A 22,520-nucleotide genomic window follows, 5' to 3' on the forward strand; every position below is an offset into this window, starting at 1 on the left:
AAATCAGATTGTTCAGTAACAAAATCCAGCTCCCTGTCTCCTGTGTTTACAAGTAGACCATTTGTTTAACAGTCTCTGTCATGCTTCCAGGCCCTGTTAAGTACTTTACAGAAAACCTCTTCCACAGATACTACTAATTAACCCCATTTTACAGATGAAGAAACCAAGGCTCAGCAAGGACACATAACTGGCCCAGGGCCACTGGCTCCGGAGCCGGGCTGAGTGCAGCGAGCCTGGTCCCTGCTGCCGGGAGGGCGCGAGGTGACCCCGCGGTCCGTCCTGGCCTTCGCCACAGCAGGCGGCTGTTTCCACTGGGACATCTCTGTCGGATGGGTTCTCTTTTGTGTCCCTAAATGTGAGGTCTTTTGAGGAAATTAATGGTTCTGCCTCAGTTGAATAGTTTTTCATCCGATTTGTGATGGAGCTCAAAAGCAGGAAGATGGCTTTTCCCAGGAGACATCGCTCTCTCTGCTTTGGCGCAGCTCCGGCTTGGCCCTGCCCCTTTGCCGCACCCCCACCCCTGCCCTGAGCGTGCAGATGAGGGTCCCAGTGAGAAGGAGAGGGACAGGGCTCCGCTTCCCCTCACGTCAGCATTCTCCTCTCCGCTCTTCCTTTTGCTGTCCTGAGCCCAGTCAGCCAAGCCGAAAGGCACAAACAGCAGGCTTCACCAGACTCTGGCAGAGTTGGCATCGCCCCGCCCCCATCACCACCATCAAAACAAGCAAAGAAGCCGCCATTCATTTTCCAGCTGCATCTCCAAGGGCTTATTACTCTCTGCATAGGAATGTCACATATTTTAAAAGAGATAGGCAAGGCCTTTTTGCAATTTCTTCTCCCCCCGGGTGTGTGTGCATATGTGTGTGTGCTTGTGTGTGTGTGTTTTGCGTGTGTCCTTTGGAACAAGGCCGTCTAAGGGTCTGCCTTGGCACATTTCCTTGATGACTATTTTGTCAGCGTGTTTTTTCTTTAACCTTCCACAAACACGCATCTGCCTCCAAATAGCATTTAATGAAGAGGTGTTTGAAATAAATCTCTGGAAGCAAAAGCTACTTTATTCATCATCTGTGTGGCGAGCAGCCAGGGAGGCTCCTGTGTAGAGTGCATAATTAGAAGCAGAGGACTGTGTGCGTGTGCCTGCGTGCGGGTAGATATCGATGGTGTTAATAAAAACCTGGCTTCAGTTCTTCCTCTGATCAGAATAAGAATTAGGTTACCTGGAAACTAAATGACAAGAGGCAGCTGCAGAAAGAAAAATGCATTATTTTTTATTATTGTAATAGCCCTCTTCCAGTGTTCTTTCTCCTTCCAAATCACGGTACCTCAGGATCTTTAACGATAACTAGGTATAAAAAGAAAGCAGAGTTTTGTGGGGAAAATATTTCTTTTGTAGAATAAAAATGAAAATCACCTGTATTATTATTATTTTTAAAGGCTGTTGGTCCTTTTAGGATTGGCTCATTGATATCATAAAGCCCTTTTAATCATAATAAGACTCAGCCTCACTGTAGCCTCCGTGGTTGAGGAATGGGGTTAATCAAAACATATAGCTCACCAGGAGCCATATGACGTAGAGAGAAGACTAACCTTCAAATGACTGATAAATAAGAAAGCAGGATGCATTTAAAAGAACTGTAAAAACTCAAGTGAAAAACTGTACCAGGCACGCTTTGGGTCCAATCAGGACCTCAGTCTTAGCATTAGGCAGCACTTGATGTGTTCCTGGGAAAGAGTGGGCTCATGTTCCTGGGAAAGAGTGGGTTCGTGTTCCGGCACCTTCGTAGTAGCTATTTGATGTCTGTCAGTGACCCTTGGTCTTCATTTTCTTCCTCTGTAAAATGGGGATGCAGTGGTTTCTGTCTCACAAAGGCCAAAGTGAGGAGTGTGTAGAACAGGAAGTGTCAGAATACCCCTGCATGTAGGAGTGTTTCCGTTGTCTTCCTGCTGTGAGTGGAGGTTGATAACATTGCAGTTAAATAGAGGCAGAAGAACAGGATGTATTTTCATTGAGGAGATTTCAGATGAGTGAGGAAAAGGTGAGACCATAAGCCCAGCAGATTTCTGTAAATGAAATATTTTCCCAAAGTATAGGTCCGCACACATTATTTGGTATACAAAATCTATATTGTTCAGCCCTTAATTTTCAGTTTCCATTCCTGTGGCTCCAAAACCTGTCCTTCCTGTATCACCTTGATCTATGGTGTATTTCTGGCAAAAGATTTGATAACTAAATTTGGGGACGTGGCTTCAGTCACTGGGAGAGTCACAAAGCCTGTTAATGTTTTAAGGGTTCTGTGATGTCTTACCATAAGAAACCTGAAGCTAGCATGTCCCCAACTTATTGGACCATAGAACCCTTTTATTTTCATTTATTTATTTTTGTTTGAGAGTTGAAGTATAGGCATCCATTCATTGTGTGTATAGGTCACGATGGCTATGATCACTGTATTTTTCCTACAGGAATGAATAAAGGTATTTTTCAGTTTCACTGAGATGTAATCAACAATATAGGTTTAAGATGTATAGCATAATGGTTTGACTTGTTTATATATATATATATATATATATATATATATATATATATAGTGAACTGGTTGCCATAGTAAGTTTAGTTAATGTCTATCATACAGATACAAAAAAGAAAAAGAAACATATTTTTCTCGCGATGAATACTTTCAGGATCTACTCTCAGTAAATTAACTTGGTTTCTTATCACATTAATTTGGCATTATTTCTGATAAGCACGAAGCAGTGAGTTGAGTGAGGGTCTAGAATCAGAAGATGGTGAGGACCTGGACTCTGAGTAACCCCTTCAGGCCCCAGCTGCCCACAAACAATTCCATGAAACCTTAAGAGAGATCTGTGTCATCCACGAGGTCCTGCCTCCCTGCCACCACAAGTTCATGAGCTCTGAACGCAGTGGGCTGGCCACGTACAGGTCTTGGTTATTGTGACCTTGAGCTCATCCCTTATGTCTCCAAGCCTCAGGATTTTCATTTCTAAAGGGGGACAGTGGTCTTTATCCCATCAGGTTGTTAAGTGACATATAATGTATGTTTCTAACATGTTCTGTTAAATGAGGCATGATTGTATGTGAACCGCGAGGTGACACAGAGACATACATGTGGACCTCTGGCTCTGGAGGTGGGGGCAGAGGGTAGGGGCAAAGGGCTGACGGGCCTTTTATTCCCCGGTTAAGATGACCACTGTCTCTGGAAGCACCCTGTGTTTAAAGGTGGCCGAGCTGCGCAGGAGCCATAGTGGAGTGACACGTGTGTGACCCATGTTCCTTGTACCTGAGACTAGAGCGTGGTTCACTGACGCTCTGTGGAGCCCCCACGAGTTCTGAGAGGAGACTCTTGCCAGGCGGTGCCCCCAGGGGCATAGATTCCGTCGGTGAGGGGCTCCAGTCCCAGCCAGCTGCAGTGAGAACCCCCGGGCCAGGGCACGTGCCCCGCCGGTACCAGCTTGTGGCCTGGCCCGGCCTCTGCCAGGGATGTGCAGGACACACAGGCGGCCAGCTTGCAGTCAGCCCCATGCCTGCCTCTGAGGTGCCTGCCCTGCAGGTCTTCTGCTGATTGAACACCCCCGTCACTTTGCTCCTTCGCCCCCAGCACTGAGTAGGTAGGAACTGTCCCTCTAGACTTTCTCTCAGTCAGTGGAAGGATAGCTTTTGAAAATGGGGGGCCAGGAGTTAAAGGAACCCCCCCAAAGTCACCAAAACTAGTCGGGGACAGAGCCAGGCTGTCCCAGCGGAGTGATGGCCCCTAGGCTTCGTGTGAAGATGCAAGAGGTGACTGCCTGGCGCGCGGTGGACCCCAGCTCAGTTCAGTTCAGTTCAGTCACTCAGTTTTGTCCGACTCTTTGCGACCCCATGAATCGCAGCATGCCAGGCCTCCCTGTCCATCACCAACTCCCCGAGTTCACTCAGACTCACATCCATCGAGTCAGTGATGCCATCCAGCCATCTCATCCTCTGTCATCCCCTTTTCCTCCTGCCCCCAATCCCTCCCAGCATCAGAGTCTTTTCCAATGAGTCAACTATTCACATGAGGTGGCCAAAGTACTGGAGTTTCACCTTTAGCATCATTCCTTCCAAAGAAATCCCAGGGCTGATCTCCTTTAGAATGGACTGGTTGGATCTCCTTGCAGTCCAAGGGACTCTCAAGAGTGACCTAAATCAAATCCCTTATGATTATACAGTGGAAGTGAGAAATAGATTTAAGGGCCTAGATCTGATAGATAGAGTGCCTGATGAACTATGGAATGAGGTTTGTGACATTGTAGAGGAGACGGGGATCAAGACCATCCCCATGGAAAAGAAATGCAAAAAAGCAAAATGGCTGTCTGGGGAGGCCTTACAAATAGCTGTGAAAAGAAGAGACGTGAAAAGCAAAGGAGAAAAGGAAAGATCTAAGCATCTGAATGCAGAGTTCCAAAGAATAGCAAGAAGAGATAAGAAAGCCTTCTTCAGCGATCAATGCAAAGAAATAGAGGAAAAGAACAGAATGGGAAAGACTAGAGATCTCTTCAAGAAAAGTAGAGATGCCAAGGGAACATTTCATGCAAAGATGGACTCGATAAAGGACAGAAATGGTATGGACCTAACAGAAGCAGAAGATATTAAGAAGAGGTGGCAAGAATACACAGAAGAACTGTACAAAAAAGATCTTCACAACCCGGATAATCACGATGGACCCCAGCTCAGTGGTAACCATTATTAGGTTGTTCATCTGATGAATTTTGTTTAAACTTACAAAACAAAATGAAAAGGATAATTAATCATATGTTACCTTCTATAGTGTTCTGTTGTTTATAAGGACTTTTAATATATATTATCCCATTTGATCTCCGTAATGATTCGATGGGGTGAGAGTGTGCCTGCTGTCTGACAGCAGCATCTACGAGGCTGAGGTGGGTGGTGTCCAGCTCATATGGAAGTCGGGCTGCTCGGAGCAGCTCGGGGGCCCTGAGTGGCGAGGTGTGACTTGCTGGGTCGGTTAGAGGCTGGGGAGCCGCGGGCACCGTGCCCACACCCACCTCTGCCGTCCCTCGCTGTGTGTTACCTATGTCCCATCCACACTGCCGGGGCCACACCGCACAGCTGGCCCCACGGTGAGGATGGACGCGCAAGCCTGGAAAACCTAGTGTCCTTTGCGGTGACGAGCACAGGATGGTTTGGGGAGAAGGGAAGAAGTCCCGAAAGCTGCCTTCACGGCGATCCAGTGTATGGAGTATTCTGTTCACTTTTCGGAAGGGAAATTCGTCGTTACTGAGCTCGGAATGTTTCCTCTCTGTGCCTGAGTAGCCAGAGTGGGCGGCTGCTCAACAGCGGCCGTCTTCTCCCCCGGCTTCTGCCAGCGCGCACCTGTGTTGGGCACAGGGCACCTCCATCAGGACCCGCATTCACCATCTACGTATCCGGAACAAAGGCCTCCATCGCGCCTGCCCTGCGCACTGCGCTGTAAACAGTGTTCCACTCGCTTGGATTTGTTGCGGAAGAAAAGAACACTTCACATTTCTCCCTAACGTGGAGAAGTTGAACTCATTGTTTCTGTTACTGAAATAGAATCTAATGTTAACAGGTGGAATTTTATTTTAAATAGAGAAGAAACCATTTCTTTTTAAGATGTGGACACATAAACTGTGGCCCTTGTTTTCCTCTTAACATAATTTCTCTGGGTAAATGACTAAAAATTGAGACCATTTTTTCCTTCATTTTCTTTGTGTCTAATATTTGGACAGAAATGGTCACCTAGGAAGTATAAGAACACCATAGATCCCCAGGAAGCCCCCCAGGTTTTTTGTATCTGGGGGTCTTTTTCCCACCCCATCCCATCCCCTGCTTCTCCCAGCTCCCCAGCCCCCTCCCCCGCCCCACCCAGAGCAGCTGCCACGTTTTCTCTGAAAAATTTAGGTCCTCACAGTTAGCTTTTTGTTCCATATCTGTTTCTGCCAAGAGTTAATATTAGGCAGTTTTCTGGAAAAACCAAATCCATCAATGTTTTCAGAGGTCATTTACCCAAACGCACCTCCCCTGGACGTTTCTATGGTCAAACAGGATGGAGAACAAAGCTTCACAGACACAGGGTGGGGGTCTGCCCCGGGCGGGTTCTTTGGCCTTAGGGGATCGGGCAGAAATACCACCACCTGCATGTGTGGGAAAGGACGGGAGAGGAGGGGCGGAAGGAGGTCCGGTCCAAGGGAGTCAGCCCTGCAGAAGGCCTCAAGGGCAATCTTCCCTCCAGGTTGGACCAGCCGCTGGGGGTCAGACGTCTCAGGTGGTGGCGGTTGGGTTCCGTTTTGCCCTCTTTCCTCTGAACACCGGAGCGTAGTCTGAAGGCCAGCTCTGCATGAGCCAGGTCAAGTCCCAGCTCCCGGCCCTCCCAGCATCCCGCCCCGTAAGGACGGCGGGTGACGGGAGATGCGCCGGCGCGGGGAGCAGGCCAGCCAGGCTGTGCTTGGAGCTCACACTGTTTTCAGGTTAAATGTGGGGCGAGGGTTAACACCCCTAGTTTCCCATTATGTCTTTGTTTAATCTGTAGACCCCATTCACTTATCTGAGGTGTATGGAAGGGAAATACCCATCCCCCAGTGAACATGGTTACCTGGAAACAGTTGTCATCATTAAACTGTATGTGACCTCACTTAAAACACAGTGATGATGTAAGACTGTGAAGATAAGCCGAGAAATTTAGTGGAAGATTTAAATGACTGTGCAAACCTTCTCTGAGAGGGCTAGCTAGAATTCAGAAGTAATGATGGCATTGGAAAGGCTCAGTCTTTTAAGCTGAAAATAGTGAGTTTCTTCCCTGGTGGCTCAGTGGTAAAGAATCTGCCTCTCAGTGCAGGAGACACAGGTTCAATCCCTGATCCGGAGAGACCCCACGTGGCTTGGAGCAACGAAGCCCATGCTCCACAGCATGAGAAGCCCCGGCAACGAGAAGTCACGACAGAGAGTAGCCCCTGCTCCCCACAACCAGAGGGAAAAAAAAGTGAATTTAAACAATGATGTCTTTGACAAGTTCTGAAGATGACATGAAGAGACTGAATAGGAGATAGAAGTTTCCTGTTCTAGAGACCCTTCTTTGTTCCCTTGATGCATTTATTTATTCATAGCAATATATTTATTGTCTTCATAATGATTTTTATTGTCTTCACAGCAATTTTATGGAGACGTAATCTGCATCCTATACAGTTTCCCCCATCAAACCTGTGCAGTTTGGTGGTCTTTAGTACATTCCTGGAGATGTGTGACCAGCCCCACAGTCAGTTTGAGAAACGTTCCATCTCCCCTGAGAGATGTCCTTTCATGTTCAGCACTTGTCTTCTCTGTCAGCACTCCCCCGATGCTCAGGCCCCTCTCCCTGCAGTGCTTTAACCAGAAGCGCAGACGAAACTGCACTTGAACAGAGATTTCTGGGGCTTACTTTCCCCCCTTGTTTCTTAAGCTAAGAACCACCATGTTGAGGCAGGGCCCTGGCGCCTTGCCCCGGGTCCGCTCCGTCCCGCAGAGAGCATGGGCCGCGTGCGGTGCTGTGCCCCGCCTGCCTACCCGCCGTCCTTGGTGTTCTAATGCTTGGCGACGTTTGATTTGTTTTAAATAAATATATTTTTAAATTTTCATATGCTTGTTTATTTTGGCCACACTTTGTTGCTGCGCGAGGGCTTTCCCTCGCTGTGGCGAGCGGACACTGCTCTCTAGGTGCTTCTCACTGCAGTGGCTTCTCAGGGCCTGGGGGCTTCACAGCTGTGGCACACGGGCTTAGTTGTCCACGGCATGTGGGATCTTCCCAGATCAGGGATCAAACCCATGTCCCCTGCATTGGCAGGTAAATTCTTAACCACTGGACCACCAGGAAAGTCCCAAATAAAGAATTCTTAAGCTTGAAAGTAGATTAGAGAGGATTCAAAAAGACCTCAGATCCTGTTTCTGCTCTTAAGGACATCAGTGGATAGTTGGGGGCCATGGTTTAGAAACAGGCTAAATTAATCCAATCCACATTTGCCAGAAGGGTTGTATTGTTCCATGATTTCCTTGTGGAAACTTTTTTGTTTCCTGTGAATCTTCGTATCTAACTGAAATTCTGTCAAAAGATAAGAACAAACATGGGAGGCTCCCTTAAATGTTGGAAGCATGCTTAGAACTCGGTGGATCTCACGTGGCTTCTTGGTGAAGTCACAGAACAAAAGTTTCCGAGTGGGAGCTGGGCCTCCCTCCGACCAGCACAGTGCATTCCTGGCGCTCGGTGAAATTAAGTCAGAATCAAAAACAAACTGTTGGAACAAAGCGACAAAATCTGTAAACATCAAGGCAGCATAGAGCCTTGAGTGAGAACAGCCTGAATTTGTCAGGCACCAAACCTGGCAGCCAAATTCAAGAAGCCGTTTTTTATTACAGAATGAGTAGATGGAATTGTAGTGAGGGCTGTCATTTGAAGTAGATGGAATTGTAGTGAGGGCTGTCATTTGAATGTACAGGAAAGTCATTGGTAATGCATACTGTTTTATAGGAAAGACCGGCTTTTAAGTTCATTTAGATAAGATCACAATCACATAGACAGTAAACAGACTGGAAGTGCTTGTAAGTTGAGATAATTAATCGAAAAGCTAAATGAGTCATTTGAAAAGGAAATGTCATGGACGGCACCATAGGGATACATGTTAGCTTTGGTCTTATTTACACAGTTATTAATTGGGCTGAACAGACTGCTTCTGGAAACAGTACTAAGGAGCTGAGCTGCTTCCTGTGAAACCCTTGTTTTAAATGGAGGCCTTAAAGCATGGGGGTTAAGAGCACAGCCTGGCCTTGTGTTTGACCTTGGCCCTGCTGTTCACTGGCTCGTTGACCTTGAGCACATCAGCTAACGTCTGTCAGCCACAATGTCCCCGTGGATGCCGTGGGAACAGGAAAGGTGGCCGTGTCACAGAAGTGCGCTGTCCGTCAGTGAGGAAAGCACCAGTGCCCTCCCCGGCGCACAGTACCCACGGGCGGCACACTGGTAGCATGATCACCATCAAAACCCAGGGCCAGGGCTGTGTTATCGGAGGAGATGCCGAGCCCGGGGCAAACCACACAGGGTGAATTTTGCCCACATGTGGCCATGGCTAGAAGTTGAGTGGACATCAATATGGTAATTCCAGAACTGTGGCGAGCTGACGGGGAAGCGGGCCTGTCCCTGTTAGAACGACTGTCACAATAATCTTTACACAGAAAAAAAATCATATTAGCTTTGCCTAAAGGGAAGATGACACTACCCTTATGGCAGAAAGTGAAGAGGAGCTAAAAAGCCTCTTGATGAAAGTGAAAGAGGAGAGTGAAAAAGTTGGCTTAAAGCTCAACATTCAGAAAACGAAGATCATGGCATCTGGTCCCATCACTTCATGGGAAATAGATGGGGAAACAGTAGAAACAGTGTCAGACTTTATTTTTGGGGGCTCCAAAATTACTGCAGATGGTGACTGCAGCCATGAAATTAAAAGACGCTTACTCTTTTGCCAGAGTCCGGCCCCGGTGGATCCAGGGTGATTCGAAGGTGGGGACGGAGTTGGTGTCCTTGGAAAAATACATATTTAATTATAGATATATAGAGAGATTAGAAACGGATAGTGTAGTAGGAAAATTAGTGGAGAAAAAGAGGCTGAATAACTTGGTTTACGTGGAATAGCATCCATGCTCCAGATGGGAATTCAGCCAGAAAAACGGGGAGCAAGAGAGAAACGACATGGGGGAATCCGTCTTTCCAGAAACTGATCCGATTTCTTTATGTTTCAGGTTTGTTTATATATCTTTTTGTTATACATAGGGATGAATACAGAGTCATGCGGGGGTCAGCAGACCTGACCCTTGTCACAGTCAGGTGCTTCATATAAAATTATACAAAGGTCTTATGGGTTTTTACATCATCTTCTAGCCATGAGGTCTGCTGACATTTTATGGCCCTTTCTGATACCGGTCAGTTAACCAGAAAACTTATTTTTCCAGGGGTGATTTTTTCTTAAATCAGGTGCCACCCTCCAAAGTTGCATTCCTATAGGGTGAGGGTGTAGTGAGTTACAATCAAGAAAGGAATTTACTTAACCTAAGATTTAACATGATTAATCTTAAAGGTTAATACTTATTTTTCCTATATGCTAGTTATATTCATTATAAGGACAAGGAATATGGGGATTTAGCAGCAAATATTGGCTTAACAAATGTAAACCCTTGACCAATGTTCCCCTTAAGATCTATTTAGTCTTAAGATAGTGATAAAGTTACATTTTTACAGAGCAAGGACACAGTGATTTATAACAAAGTACAGTGATCTATAACAAAAGAGAAAATTCATTAACTCAAAAAGTCTAGTATTGCCAACATCAAAGACTACTATATTTCCTTTTCTATATTCCAAATACATTGATTAATATATTCCCAGGTGCCTAAGGATATGGAGGCATGGCAGCAATCACTGACTCAACAATGAGAAAAGCCCTATGCTAATACTCCAAACTCTCTGTGCTGTTTATGGTTGAGAGGTTGTCACACAAGCTAGTCTGTCAGCAGAGAGGTTTGACCTGAGACACCCTTGTCACACCCAGGGCAGGGAATTAGCAGTGATTATTGGCAGGACAAATGAAAAAACCCTTCACCAATATAATTTTTAATCAACCCACTATACTATACTAATAATTTTCTAACTTCTCAAAAGAGTTTGTATTTAGAAAGTTTTAAAGCATCTCGTGCCTCTCAAGGTTAGGAGGCTGTAAACAATCACATGTGGCCTGACGAACCTGATCAGGGAGGCTAGAGGACCTCCAGAGGAATTTCTAAGTTGAAACACTCTTGTCACGCCCAGGAATTTTTATTAACTGGAGCTGCAAGTTAACTCCTTCTCTGAGAGAAATGGTTATGGGGGAGAGCCCCCCGTAAAGTCAGAGGTGTAGGTGAGAGCATGAAACAGACTCTGGTTTGGGGGTAAATGCTCGGGAACAGGGGGTTTCCTGAGGCTTGATCATGCCTTTGCGTATGCCAAGCCTCCTTCCTCATGACCTTTGCCATGGGCGGAGTTGGCCCCCAGCACTCCTTGGAAGAAAAGTTATGACCAACCTAGATAGTATATTCAAAAGTAGAGACATTACTTTGCCAACTAAGGTCTGCCTGGTCAAGGCTATGGTTTTTCCTGTGGTCATGTATGGCTGTGAGAGTTGGACTGTGAAGAAGGCTGAGCGCTGAGAATTGATGCGTTTGAACTGTGGTGTTGGAGAAGACTCTTGAGGGTCCCTTGGACTGCAAGGAGATCCAACCAGTCCATTCTGAAGGAGATCAGCCCTGGGATTTCTTTGGAAGGAATGATGCTAAAGCTGAAGCTCCAGTACTTTGGCCACCTCATGCGAAGAGGTGACTCATTGGAAAAGACTGATGCTGGGAGGGATTGGGGGCAGGAGGAGAAGGGAACGACCCAGGATGAGATGGCTGGATGGCATCACGGACTCGATGGATGTGAGTCTGAGTGAACTCCGTGAGATGGTGATGGACAGGGTGGCCTGGCGTGCTGCGATTCATGGGGTCGCAAAGAGTTGGACACGACTGAGCGACTGAACTGAACTGAACTGAAAGGGAAGAAGCCCGAGGCTGAGTGAATAATTGCTGACTAGAACAGACCTTCCCTGTGGGGATGGTAACCTGTGCCCTCCTTGAGCAACACTAGGGGACAGACGGGCGGTTCAGTCAAGAGGGAGGCGTTGGTGCAGAAACCAATTCCTTGAGTAAAGCACGGCTGCGCCAGGCTGCGTTACCGTGGATGGGTAAGGTGGCCTTAATAGACAGTGTTCCTGAACAGTTACGGGGCTGGAGGATGTTGACTTCATCGTGGGTAATGGGAAGGATGCCTGTGAGGTTTTCACCTTGGCAGGTACGTGGAGACGTTTACATTTTGCAAATTGGCAGGGGCAAGCCTGGAGCAGGGGGCCAGCCAGGGCCGAGAAGCCCCGTTAAACCAAAATCTCCCTCTTTAGACAAGCCCCTCCCCTACCAGCAACCCACTCCAGCATCCTTGCCTGGAGAATCCCATGGACAGAGGAGCCTAATGGGCTACAGTCCACGGGATCACAAGAGTCAGACACGACTGAGCGACTAAACCACCACCACCTCCCCTACCCCAGTCCCTTTAGCAACGGGGTCTTGGACAGCTGTCACAGGTGTGCGTCCGCTGAGCTGGGCAAGAAAACGATGAAGGATGTGCCTCGCGAGTGTTACTTCGTGTCTTCACTGCAGTTTGCTCACATAGGCACCATCTCTGTCTGAGAGATGAGGAAACTGTGAGCTAAGTCTCCTCAGACTTGTGAACACACCCAGCAGGACCAAGACCGAGGCCTGACACTCGGCTCCAAAGCTCAGTGAAGCCACCTCAAGGTTCGACAGCTGTTCCTCCAGAGGCGGTGGAGGCGCCAGCCCCCCGGGGTCCCTCCCCCATGCCCAGGGCCTTCAAAGAGATCAGTCACAGCACCCCAGGCCTCCCTCTCCATCACCAACTCCCGGAGTTTACCCAAACTCATGTCCATTGAGTTGGTGATGCCATCCAACCGTCTCATCCTCTGTCATCCCCTTCTCCTGCCTTCAATCTTTCCCAGTATCAGGGTCTTTTCAAATGACTCAGCTCTTTGCATCAGGTGGCCAAAGTACTGGAGTTTCAGCTTCACCATCAGTCCTTCCAATGAACACCCAGGACTGATCTCCTTTAGGATGGACTGGTTGCATCTTCCAGTCCAAGGGACTCTCAAGAGTCTTCTCCAACACCACACTTCAAAAATATCAATTCTTCGGTGCTTAGCTTTCTTTATAGTCCAACTCTCACATCCATACATGACCACTGGAAAAACCATAGCGTTGACTAGATGGACCTTTGTTGACAAAGTAATGTCTCTGCTTTTGAATATGCTGTCTAGGTTTGTCATAACTTTCCTTCCAAGGAGTAAGCGTCTTTTAATTTCATGGCTGCAGTCACCATCTGCAGTGATTTTGGAGCCCTCCAAAATAAAGTCTGCCACTGTTTCCACTGTTTCCCCATCTATTTCCCATGAAGTGATGGGACCAGATGCCATGATCTTCATTTTCTGAATGTTGAGCTTTAAGCCAACTTTTTCACTCTCCTCTCACTTTCATAAAGAGGCTTTTTAGTTCTTCAAGACCGTGATGAAGAGCAAATTCTGAATAAAAGGCAAAAAACGAAATGTAAATACTTATGGGGAAAAGAAATTAGAAATATTAGAAATGAATAATAGATTCACTGAAATAGAGATTAAAAAAAAAAGAGAGAGAAACAGATGAGACCAGAAGTCAGTTGAAAGGAGAATGAGTAACTCAGAGGCTGTGACTAAAGAATTACACCCAGCACAGAGCACAAATACCTAAAGATTAAAAACCTGCAATCAGTCAGTTAAGAGAAATGGAAGGTAGATTGAGAAGCCCTGCAACGTGGAGCACTGGGGTTCCAGAAGAGAAAAAAGCGGTCTTGGCTGGAACTTTCCGACACGGATGGAGAGGTGAACTCTGTGGGTGAAGGCGCACGCTGAGTCCTGAGCAGAATAAACCAAGACGAGCGCAGGCCCAGCCTCATTAGAACCTCCAAGCTTAAGAAGAAAGCCTCCATGCGGCCGGGAAGAAAAGACAGATTCCCAGTGCAGAAGCAGCTCTGCCCGACGGCAGATGTGTCATCATTGCTAAAGGGCACAGCTGGGCAGAGACACGGTGACCCTGCAGTCTCTGCCTCATCAGATGGTCTACGTGGGCGTGTCTCAGCCAGGTCAGTTCTGAAGTCTGCCTCCCACATGCTTTCACTGGAGAGGAACGAAAAGATGTTCACCTGCAGGAAGAGAGGCAAGAGAGAGAGGGGGCCCATCAGGGGTGTGAAAGCCTCGGGTTCTACACTTGCCAAGCTCGCAAGGCACCTGCCGTTGCTGCTTTAAACTTGCTACCTCTTGTTAGCATGAACTAGGTTTGCAATGCAAGGGTCTGGGTTTTCCTCCATGGTTTAACACCTGTATTTACGGTAACATAAACCCTATATTTTGTAGTGTCTTACATTCTAGCTGTTGTCATGTCGACCGTTGTTCTTGGACTCCTGAAACCAGTGCCTCCTCCCATGTCTGTCGTGGAAGAGATTTCATGCTTATTCCTGACAACTTCTGCCTCTTAACTAATTCCGCTAAATTCCCATGTTCTTTAGAAGTGGCAAAAGGGTACCATTCAAAGGAAAAGCACTGTGTAACCAGCCATCTCCCTTCGTCTCGCATCGTTCTCTTAACCTGCAGATTGTTTATCACAGCATCTCAGCTCTGAAAAAAAACAAGATGTTTTTCAGGAGCAGTGGTACTTTGTTCAGGAGCACCTGGATGGTAGCTCTATTATGTTCATCTGAAATGTGTGTTCCAAACCGGTGCTTTTGTTTGACAGCTTTGTTGATATTGCAAGTTGAGGTCATTTATGTTTGAGTACTTGGTTCTTCAGAGGTTTTTCTGTTTAAAAAGTTTTATGCTTTTTCAAATTAGTGATTCATCAGTGGGTTTGTTGATATCAGGCTTAGTGTAAATCGCTTTATAAACTTGTTCTTCTAACAAATTCATAGCTTTAGTAGATATTTCCTTAGTTGTATAGATTTCATAGGTATATAATGAAGCATTTAAGGAGACATTTTTTATTGTGGAAGTAACTTACAGACTTCCGTCGTGACTATCTATGCCTATGTGTGTATATATATGAGTAATATATAGATATGTATTTATGATGTATGTATTTAAGCTGTGTAAACAAATGTCATAACTTCTAAAAATACCTAATTTTAAATATGTATCCAGTATTATGAACTAGTTATGACCCCTAATAAACTGGGAAAAGAGGGGATAAACTGGAAGAACGGTTACATTTGTGTCTGTCGCGTCCTTGAGGTGAGGGGAAGTCGCTCAGTTGCGTCTGACTCTTTGCGACCCCGTGGACGGTAACCTACTAGGCTTCTCCATCCATGGGATTCTCCAGGCAAGAATACTGGAGTGGATTGCCATTTCCTTCTCCAGGGGATCTTCCTGACCCAGGGATCGAACCCGGGTCTCCCGCATTGGAGGCAGACCCTCTAACCTCTGAGTCACCAGGGAAGATGTCACATCCTTAGAAGCATAATTTGAAAAATAACTCCCTACCTAATTAACAATTAGAAGTATTCCCTTAATAATTAGAAATACTAACAAATAATGACATTACTAATTGAAATATCTATTCTGACAGGCCCTTACTTATTTCTCTATTAAAATGGCTTCCTGAAAGTATCACAGGAAGTTAATGAATTGCTTGTTAATTGGATGCGAACTTTTCTCCTCGTTTTCAAATGGGAAAAAAAAATGAAGTATGATGTATTCAAATTGCTTTATACTAAATTGAACATCAATGACAATATAAATATAATATATGGTAACGTTACACATGAATGTGATAAGGATCTATAATATTCACAGTGGAATTTGCTAATTTTGGATTCTGACTTATCTTTTAAGTTTGTTTTGTTCCTGAACATTCAAGTGCTGAAGCAATGTCTTGCCAGCATTTTCTAACTAGCCCAAGTGAAACTTGCCCTGAAAACACTCAAACGTTGACATCCAACTAACAAATCAGTATCTTTTCTTCTCTCGTTTCGTTAGCCCCTCAGCAAATACCCTGCTGTGATCAATGACATCTCCTTCTGGCTACCTCGCGAGAATTACACGGAGAATGATTTCTATGACTTAGTCCGAACAATTGGAGGCGATCTCGTGGAAAAAGTTGATCTTATAGACAAGTTTGAACATCCAAAGTAAGTTAAAAAAAAAACCTCTCTGGCTGATCCTGTTTTGTTTCTATGTGACAAATGGCATGTGGTTGTGTGATCGAGTTTTGCTGCGATGTAGTATGTAAGAGACAAATGTGATCTGAATTTATGGCGAACCTTCAGCATATCAGAAAACTCTTTTATGTCAGTACTTTCTGAAAATCTTTCTAAGATGCGCGTTTCATCTTTCCTGCCTTAGTAAACAAAGGATTTGAAACAGAAGGTTTTAAAGATCTTGGAGTTTTCCAGTGTTGTTTCAGGAAGCGACTTCTTACCCTCTCACATTCTGGGTACCGAGGAAATGAAGCCGAGAGAGCAGTTTGTGTCGCGAAAGCTGTTTTGTCGGTCTCTCAGTGAACGTTTATCAAGCACGTACCACACGCCAAGACCCTACTGCGCCCTAGGAGCTCTGTGTGCGTCTGGAAGTGTGCTCAGGGGCTGGGGGAGGCGGTGTTCCCTGAGCGTCTGCATGCTCAGCTCCTCGTCTCCGTTCATGTCAGTACTTACCTGGCAGCTTGGTTGGGTTTCAGGTCCTTGGCGCACCCATTTTTGGGGGGAGCAGGGTCTCGTAAATGTTGCTCAGTTGTCTTCTCAAGTTGAAGTTGATATAAAGAAATCTGAGGCCAGGCTTGATCTTTTTTTCTTTTCTTCCTAAAGAATTCTTTGTCTTCAACATTTAATAACCGTGTGAGGATCCCTCTCGGTGGTGACCTGCTCTTGCTACTCTGTGAACCCTTGACTCTCTCTAAGGTTTGCTGCCTCCTGGGTCTCAGGAAAGTTTTCTTGAATCATATCAACAAGGCTCTCTCCTGATGCCGCCCTTGGGGATCCACACATGCCCTCCAGCCCTCCTTTGTCCGCCGCCTCGGGCTGCTATGTTTCCCTCTGATGTTTGAAAAATCTCTCTCTCCACTTGGTCTGGTGCCCCCCACCATCACCTTCTCCCCCACCCCCATCTTCTGTAGCCTCTTCTTGCCCACATTCGGATATTCTGCCCCACACCCACCTTTTCTGAGTTCTTCAAGCTCAGATTCCAGTTCTGTTTTCTTCCTGTCTCTTCCCAAAGTCATTTCTGCTTTGTGATTTTTCCTTCTTAGATAAATTGCTTCATTTGGTTTTTAAAATTCACTGCAAAATACTTAGCCAGAAATTTCATGTGACCCAATGGCGGCATTTTTCTCTGACTTCCCGTCAGTTTTTCTGCCGTTTCCCTTTTCTTTCCTTCCCTGTATTTTAGTTGGTGCATCAGTGGTGTGCGTGTGATTGCTTTTTGTCCCTCATATTTGAATGCGTTGGGTGTTCAGAACCAGCTCTTTGCACGAGGTTGAGGGCTGAGCTGGGGGCTCCTTTTGACATCTTGTGAGTGACACGTCCCCCAGTCCCGATTAATGGGAGCCAGCGCCCTTTGGTGGAGACCTTCAGCTTCTGTAAAAACACCTCTGGGTTGTTAGGCTGCTTTGTCATCAGGACAGAGTCCCTCATGGTGACTCTTCAGGACAAAGGGATTTATTTAGGGTGAGCCTGAGTCAGGGCTGAAGGCTACGCAGACCAAGGCAGGTCTGAAGCCAGAGACCCTGCGCAGCTCAGCGCCTCCCACAGTTAAACACACAGTCACTCTCCGCCCCTTGCTGCCTCAGCCCAAGGCTCTTCCAGCCCGTCCTCTCTCCGATACCAGCACCAGTTCTGGGGGGAGGCAGGCTCACTGAGCAAACAATCACCCCACATGCTGGGCGGAGCCCTGCGCACCAGGCCGCTTCCTGGGGTCTGAGCAGGCTGTGGAGGAGCTGCCATTGGTTCGAGAACCTATCGTTGGTTTAATATCGGGGGCCACCCTAAACCGCCTGGCCCCCTCTTCCAGGCAAGAGCATCCTCAGCAGAGGGGCTCACTGCACGGTTTCAGAACCGGCACGGGGACACTGCCGTCCTCCTCCCCTGGTCCTCCCGTCCCCTCCTCCTCCCCGGTCGCCTCCACCTGTGGGACTCCCAGATTTCCCCTGGCTGCTGGCTCAGTCGCGTTCTAGTCTTACCTGTGGGCCCCCTGATGCAGGCTCCACGGGGGCCCAGGGCCCATGCCTCCCTCCACCCACCCTCAGTGTTCTCAGGGGTGGAGGGAGGCTCACTGCCTCCTGGCTGGTGGGTGCCTATCCACCCTCCCTCCCTCCCTAGAGGAGCTTTGATTCCAAGACCAGAGGCAGTTTTTTGTGTTGGAAGGCAAGGCATGTGGTCTGGAAAGGGCTGGGAGTCGGGCACCCTGTTCCTGCCTCTCTGCATCCTAATACCTGGTCCCGGGCCGCCGGGCCGCAGTCCCCTCCTCTGCCCACTTGAGAGCTCAGATACCATCTTTCAGTGGTTGCCGCAAACACAAGATGAGCCCGTCTGTGTGACATGCTTTGAAAACCGCCGGTTTCTAAAAATTGCTAGGTGGTCGAGTATCAACCAGTAACTTCCACAGTCAACCCATCTGGTTTCTGTAAGACAGAGGACGACCTCAGTACAGCGAGTCCGCTCGGGTTTGGCGGTCGATCCAGATGATGAAGCTGATTCTAGAGAGAAGAGAATGAGAGTTCCCATCGCATGTCGTTCTGAAATGGAGCCTGGTCTTCCTGCAACTTGAGGAGTAAAATTTTAATCAGAAAGAAAAAAAAAAAACACACACAAATACTTCATCCAGTGGCGTGGATGCTGGCAGGCCGGGCTCCGTCGTCCACAGGACTGGGCTCCGGGCTGTATGCCGAGGCAATGCTGCCGGCAGTGCCAGCAGGGGGCTGACCTCTCTGGTCATTTTTCTAGACAGAGCCGAGTAAGCGCAGTTACCGGAACTTAAAGATGGGCCGGCAGTGAGAAGCCCGCTCCAGCTAATCTTGGGAGAGCGCGTCAGAAGATGCGTCCCCTTGAAATAGCGCGCAGTGCCAAGGAGACGGCCTTAGAACTCCGCTGGCTCTCGCCCTTCCCTTGTTTTTATTGCAAGGCTGGTGGCATGAGTATAAGAATGTCTATTGTTGTGGTTCAGACAGCCCGGAAAGCAGTTCAAAGAAAATTATTTTTAGCCTGGTATTTCTTTTCCCCGATCCCTTCTCTCCCCTCCGTCCCCAAGCCTTCTTTTTAAAGCAGCCAGGGAGGGGTGCATTCTGTCGCCATCACAGAGCGGCCCTGTTGGCCCCCAGCGGGAGACACTATAGAACACAGTTAGTTCAGTCCCCGAACCCCCCCTCTTCCGCCGTGTCCCCCAGGACCTCGCCGTTTGCGGAAGGATTCTTGGGGGTCCCCTGCAGGCTGACCTGACCCCAGAGGAGCAGCCCTACACAGAGCAGGGAGGGACCGAGCGCCTCCTGGACTCCGGGGAGGCGGGGCCAGGGGTCAGGCGCCCGGCCAGCGGCCTGCCACACCACCCCGCGCCCTTGTGGAAACTAACCGGGAAGCCCCTCTCTCCTTTGGAACTTGCCGTTGGTGCTTTTCAGGGAGTTCTCCAGCAGTGTCTGTGCTTGGCACCTTGTGCACCGTTTTGTAAGCGTGGGGGCCGAACGCCCTCTTCCCAAGACGCAGGTAAGGGTGCCTCACACCCCTTCGTGGTGCCTGGTCTCACCCCCACAGTATCGATCAGAGGGACGCAAGTTAAGACATGCACCCAGGGCAGCGTGTGTGGGCACAGGAGGTCTCTATCTTGCTTGCAGAGCAGAACTCCCCTCTCCCCCATTGTGGGGGGCAGTTATGAGAAAGCCTTTCCATCGCTGGGTCTTTAAAGTTGTTATCTCAGTTCGCAAGGTCACTTCTTTCCACTGGCTGCCGTCCAGATGAATGCCCAGGGGCCGCGGTGGGAGTCGGCCCTCCGCGCCTCCACCGCCAGTCCCCTTGTCTGTCACCTCACTTTTCACACCCCACGGAGACTCGGGCCCCATGTGCCGCGGTCCTCAGAGTCAGTGATGTTATCCTGGCGACCACGAGGAGCATGAATCCAAATGCTGCCTCAGAATTGCACAGAGCATCACCATGCCCTTACCCTCACTAGACAGTTGGGAGCTGAGTCTCTAAGGATGGGTCTGTATTTGTAAGGAAGTCTCCGCGATATACTGGTGAAACCTTTTTGAGTCAACTTCAGATCTCCAAGCAGCAGAGACGCCCCACAGACCTGGGCCTCACCTATCTGGCCTCCTGAAAAACCATCAAGCCTCTTGTGCCCCCAGCGCCTCTGGGCTCCCCCCTGGGCTGGGCTGAGACCTGCCAGCTAGGGCGGCTCCAGGCAGCCGACTCCAGTGTCTCCTGGCAACTTGTTTTCCTCAACTTGGTCAGTCTGAGGCTCCAGCAGTGGGGGGAGCAGTCAGGAGGATGCACCAAAAAAGGCAGGGGGCAGCCACCTCCGGGAGGAGGGGCCCCTCCAGGGTGAAGGACCAGTGATGGGCACAGGTGGGCCCAGTGGTCCCGCCGTCTAGGTGTCTGCCTTTGGGGTGTTGGTAACGGGCCCGGCAGCAGGTGGAGGCGTGCAGCAGGGCAGACCAGCGGTCACAGAGGAGCTGGGCTTTGGGACAGCCATCCAGGCAAGTGTGGAGGGGAGCCCAGCTCAGGCCGGCCTCGGGGAGCATGGAGGCCGCTGCTGGGGTGGGAGCCCCAGATGTTGGGGCAGAATCCTTGCAGGACAGTCTGCGTGTTCTGCTGAGCACTACTGGCCCAGGGCTTCTGCGGGTCCCACTCTCAGAGGTGGAATGTGGTTCTGAGTCCAGAACGGGGCAGAATCTGAGACGCGAGGTGTAGGGGAGCACGGGGAATGGGGGAGTTAGAAAACCCGGTGGAAACAGCCGGTCTTTGTGGGAGCTTCTGTCTCTGTTTGTTTCGCTTCATTTTAGTAGTCCATAGCAACACTGTGATCATTTGTTCAGGTGTAGTTTGGAGCCAGAGAGGATCATCGAAGGAATTTGATTGGGGTCTAGTGAGGAGACAGCAAGGTAGAATGTCCTGAGAGTCCCGTGAAGGAGACAAGGACGTCCCAGGGCAGCGCGGTGCAGGCGAGGGCGTCCCCTTCACGGGGTCTCTTGTGACTCAGACGCTGGGGATGCAAGCGAAGGGGCTTCCGTCCCGCCGTCCGCAGGGTCTCCAGCCACCTGCTCACGCCCTCGGCTCCAGCAGAGCCCCTCGGGGTGTCTGGAAGCCCCAGAGGGTGTCTTAGTCGTGTTCACGAACCAGCTCACTCCACTGCATGTGGCGCGCCTGCATTGCGTCCCCGCGGCTCCTGGCCGGGCACTGGCAGTCCTGCGCCGCCCCGGCCGGCACACCGTTGAGCTGTGGAGCCCCGTGGTGCCCTGCGTGTCCCGGCTCGTGCACAGCTGGTCCACCCCGCTGGTGTCCTCATGCTCCTCACCTCTGTCTGAGCCCCACAGAGACCCTCCCCCATGCCCCGCCCTGGTCTTTTCCCTTCCGGTTACACAGCAAACGAGGACTGGGGATTCTGGGTGGGTCCTAAGTCTCGTTTACACAGACGTCTTTTCCATGCGTGCACAATTCAGGGATGAGGACAAAATCCACAAAATGCCAGTCGCCTTCCAGAACTGTTTTGTAGGATGTCTCGTGTAATGTTTCTCAGAGGAGAAAGAACACTTCACAGAAGTGCGTGGCGTCTGTGTTTGAGAGATGTGGCCACTGTTCTTAGTCCTCACCTGTTCCTGAAAGGAAGTGGCAATAGTAAGATGAGGAAGGACCCTAGCCTTGGAAATTAGGCCGGTGAAATACCTGTACCAGAGATGACAGATGTGGTCCAGATGTGTACACGAAGGTTTACTGCAGTAGTCTCTTACCCTGTGCTATGCATACTCACTCAGTCGTGTCTGACTCTTTGCAACCCCATGGACTGTAGCCCACCAGGCTCCTCTGTCCATGGGATTCTCCAGGCAAGAACACTGGAGTGGGTTGCCATGACCTCCTCCAGGGGATCTTGCCCACCCAGAGATCGAGCCCAGGTCTCCCACATTGCAGGCAGATTCTTTACCATCTGAGCCACCAGGGAAATCCATCTCTTATCCTAGCTTTCATTAAACATGGTAATTTCTCCTGGATTGTCTGTCTAGTAATGCAACCAGTGTGCAAGGTTTGGAAATTCTATGGTTATAATGGAAGAAGTGTTTCTAGCACATTCTTCTGTTTTAGCAACCACTCCATTGCCTTATATTTATACATTTTTCCATCCTCGCACTGTAAATCAGTGTCAAGCACTAGGTCTTGAACTTTCTACTCTCTTTGGCATTTATAACAAAGTACTCAATTAAGAAATTTTGATGAAATTAATTCACCATAAAGAAAAAAAAGAAAATCTCTCTCTTTTTTTTTCAGGATATAACTGACACCTCTTTCCACATAGACCAAAAACACACCCCAGTTGGTAACATATTTTGCTTAAATGACCAAAACCTTACGTCTCAGTTACGACAGTTTCTTTTCTTACAGGAGAGAAAAGCATGGTGCGGATTGCTATATAGAAACAAGAATTAGGTTGCAATAAGTTGGGATGTGAATAAACCACTGGTTTAAAAATAGTGTGGTTTGGACCAAATGTTCAGATAGAGAAAAGGAAGGAAAGAAAGGGGGTGGGGGGAGTTTTGTGAAGAAGGTTGGTCATATCCTTTATAAAATATATTTTGAAACTCTGAGCTCCCAGGATCAGGAAGCTGATGGCTGGGCGGGGCGGCGGGGGGGGGGGGGGGG

The 22,520-nt window shown here is 48.4% G+C and overlaps 1 protein-coding gene across 2 annotated transcripts in view; it reads left to right on the top strand.

The window, feature by feature from the left end:
• Window positions 1–22,520, top strand: part of FARS2 (phenylalanyl-tRNA synthetase 2, mitochondrial) — a 312,032-nt gene that overhangs the window by 182,308 nt on the left and 107,204 nt on the right. For both annotated transcript variants that reach the window (XM_040249389.1, XM_040249390.1), the window contains one exon: window positions 15,667–15,818. In XM_040249389.1, the coding sequence (XP_040105323.1) occupies window positions 15,667–15,818 (152 nt within the window). The remainder of the gene's footprint in view (window positions 1–15,666; window positions 15,819–22,520) is intronic.

Source organism: Oryx dammah, unplaced genomic scaffold, assembly GCF_014754425.2.
Source record: "Oryx dammah isolate SB20612 unplaced genomic scaffold, SCBI_Odam_1.1 HiC_scaffold_11, whole genome shotgun sequence".
Taxonomy (NCBI): domain Eukaryota; kingdom Metazoa; phylum Chordata; class Mammalia; order Artiodactyla; family Bovidae; genus Oryx; species Oryx dammah.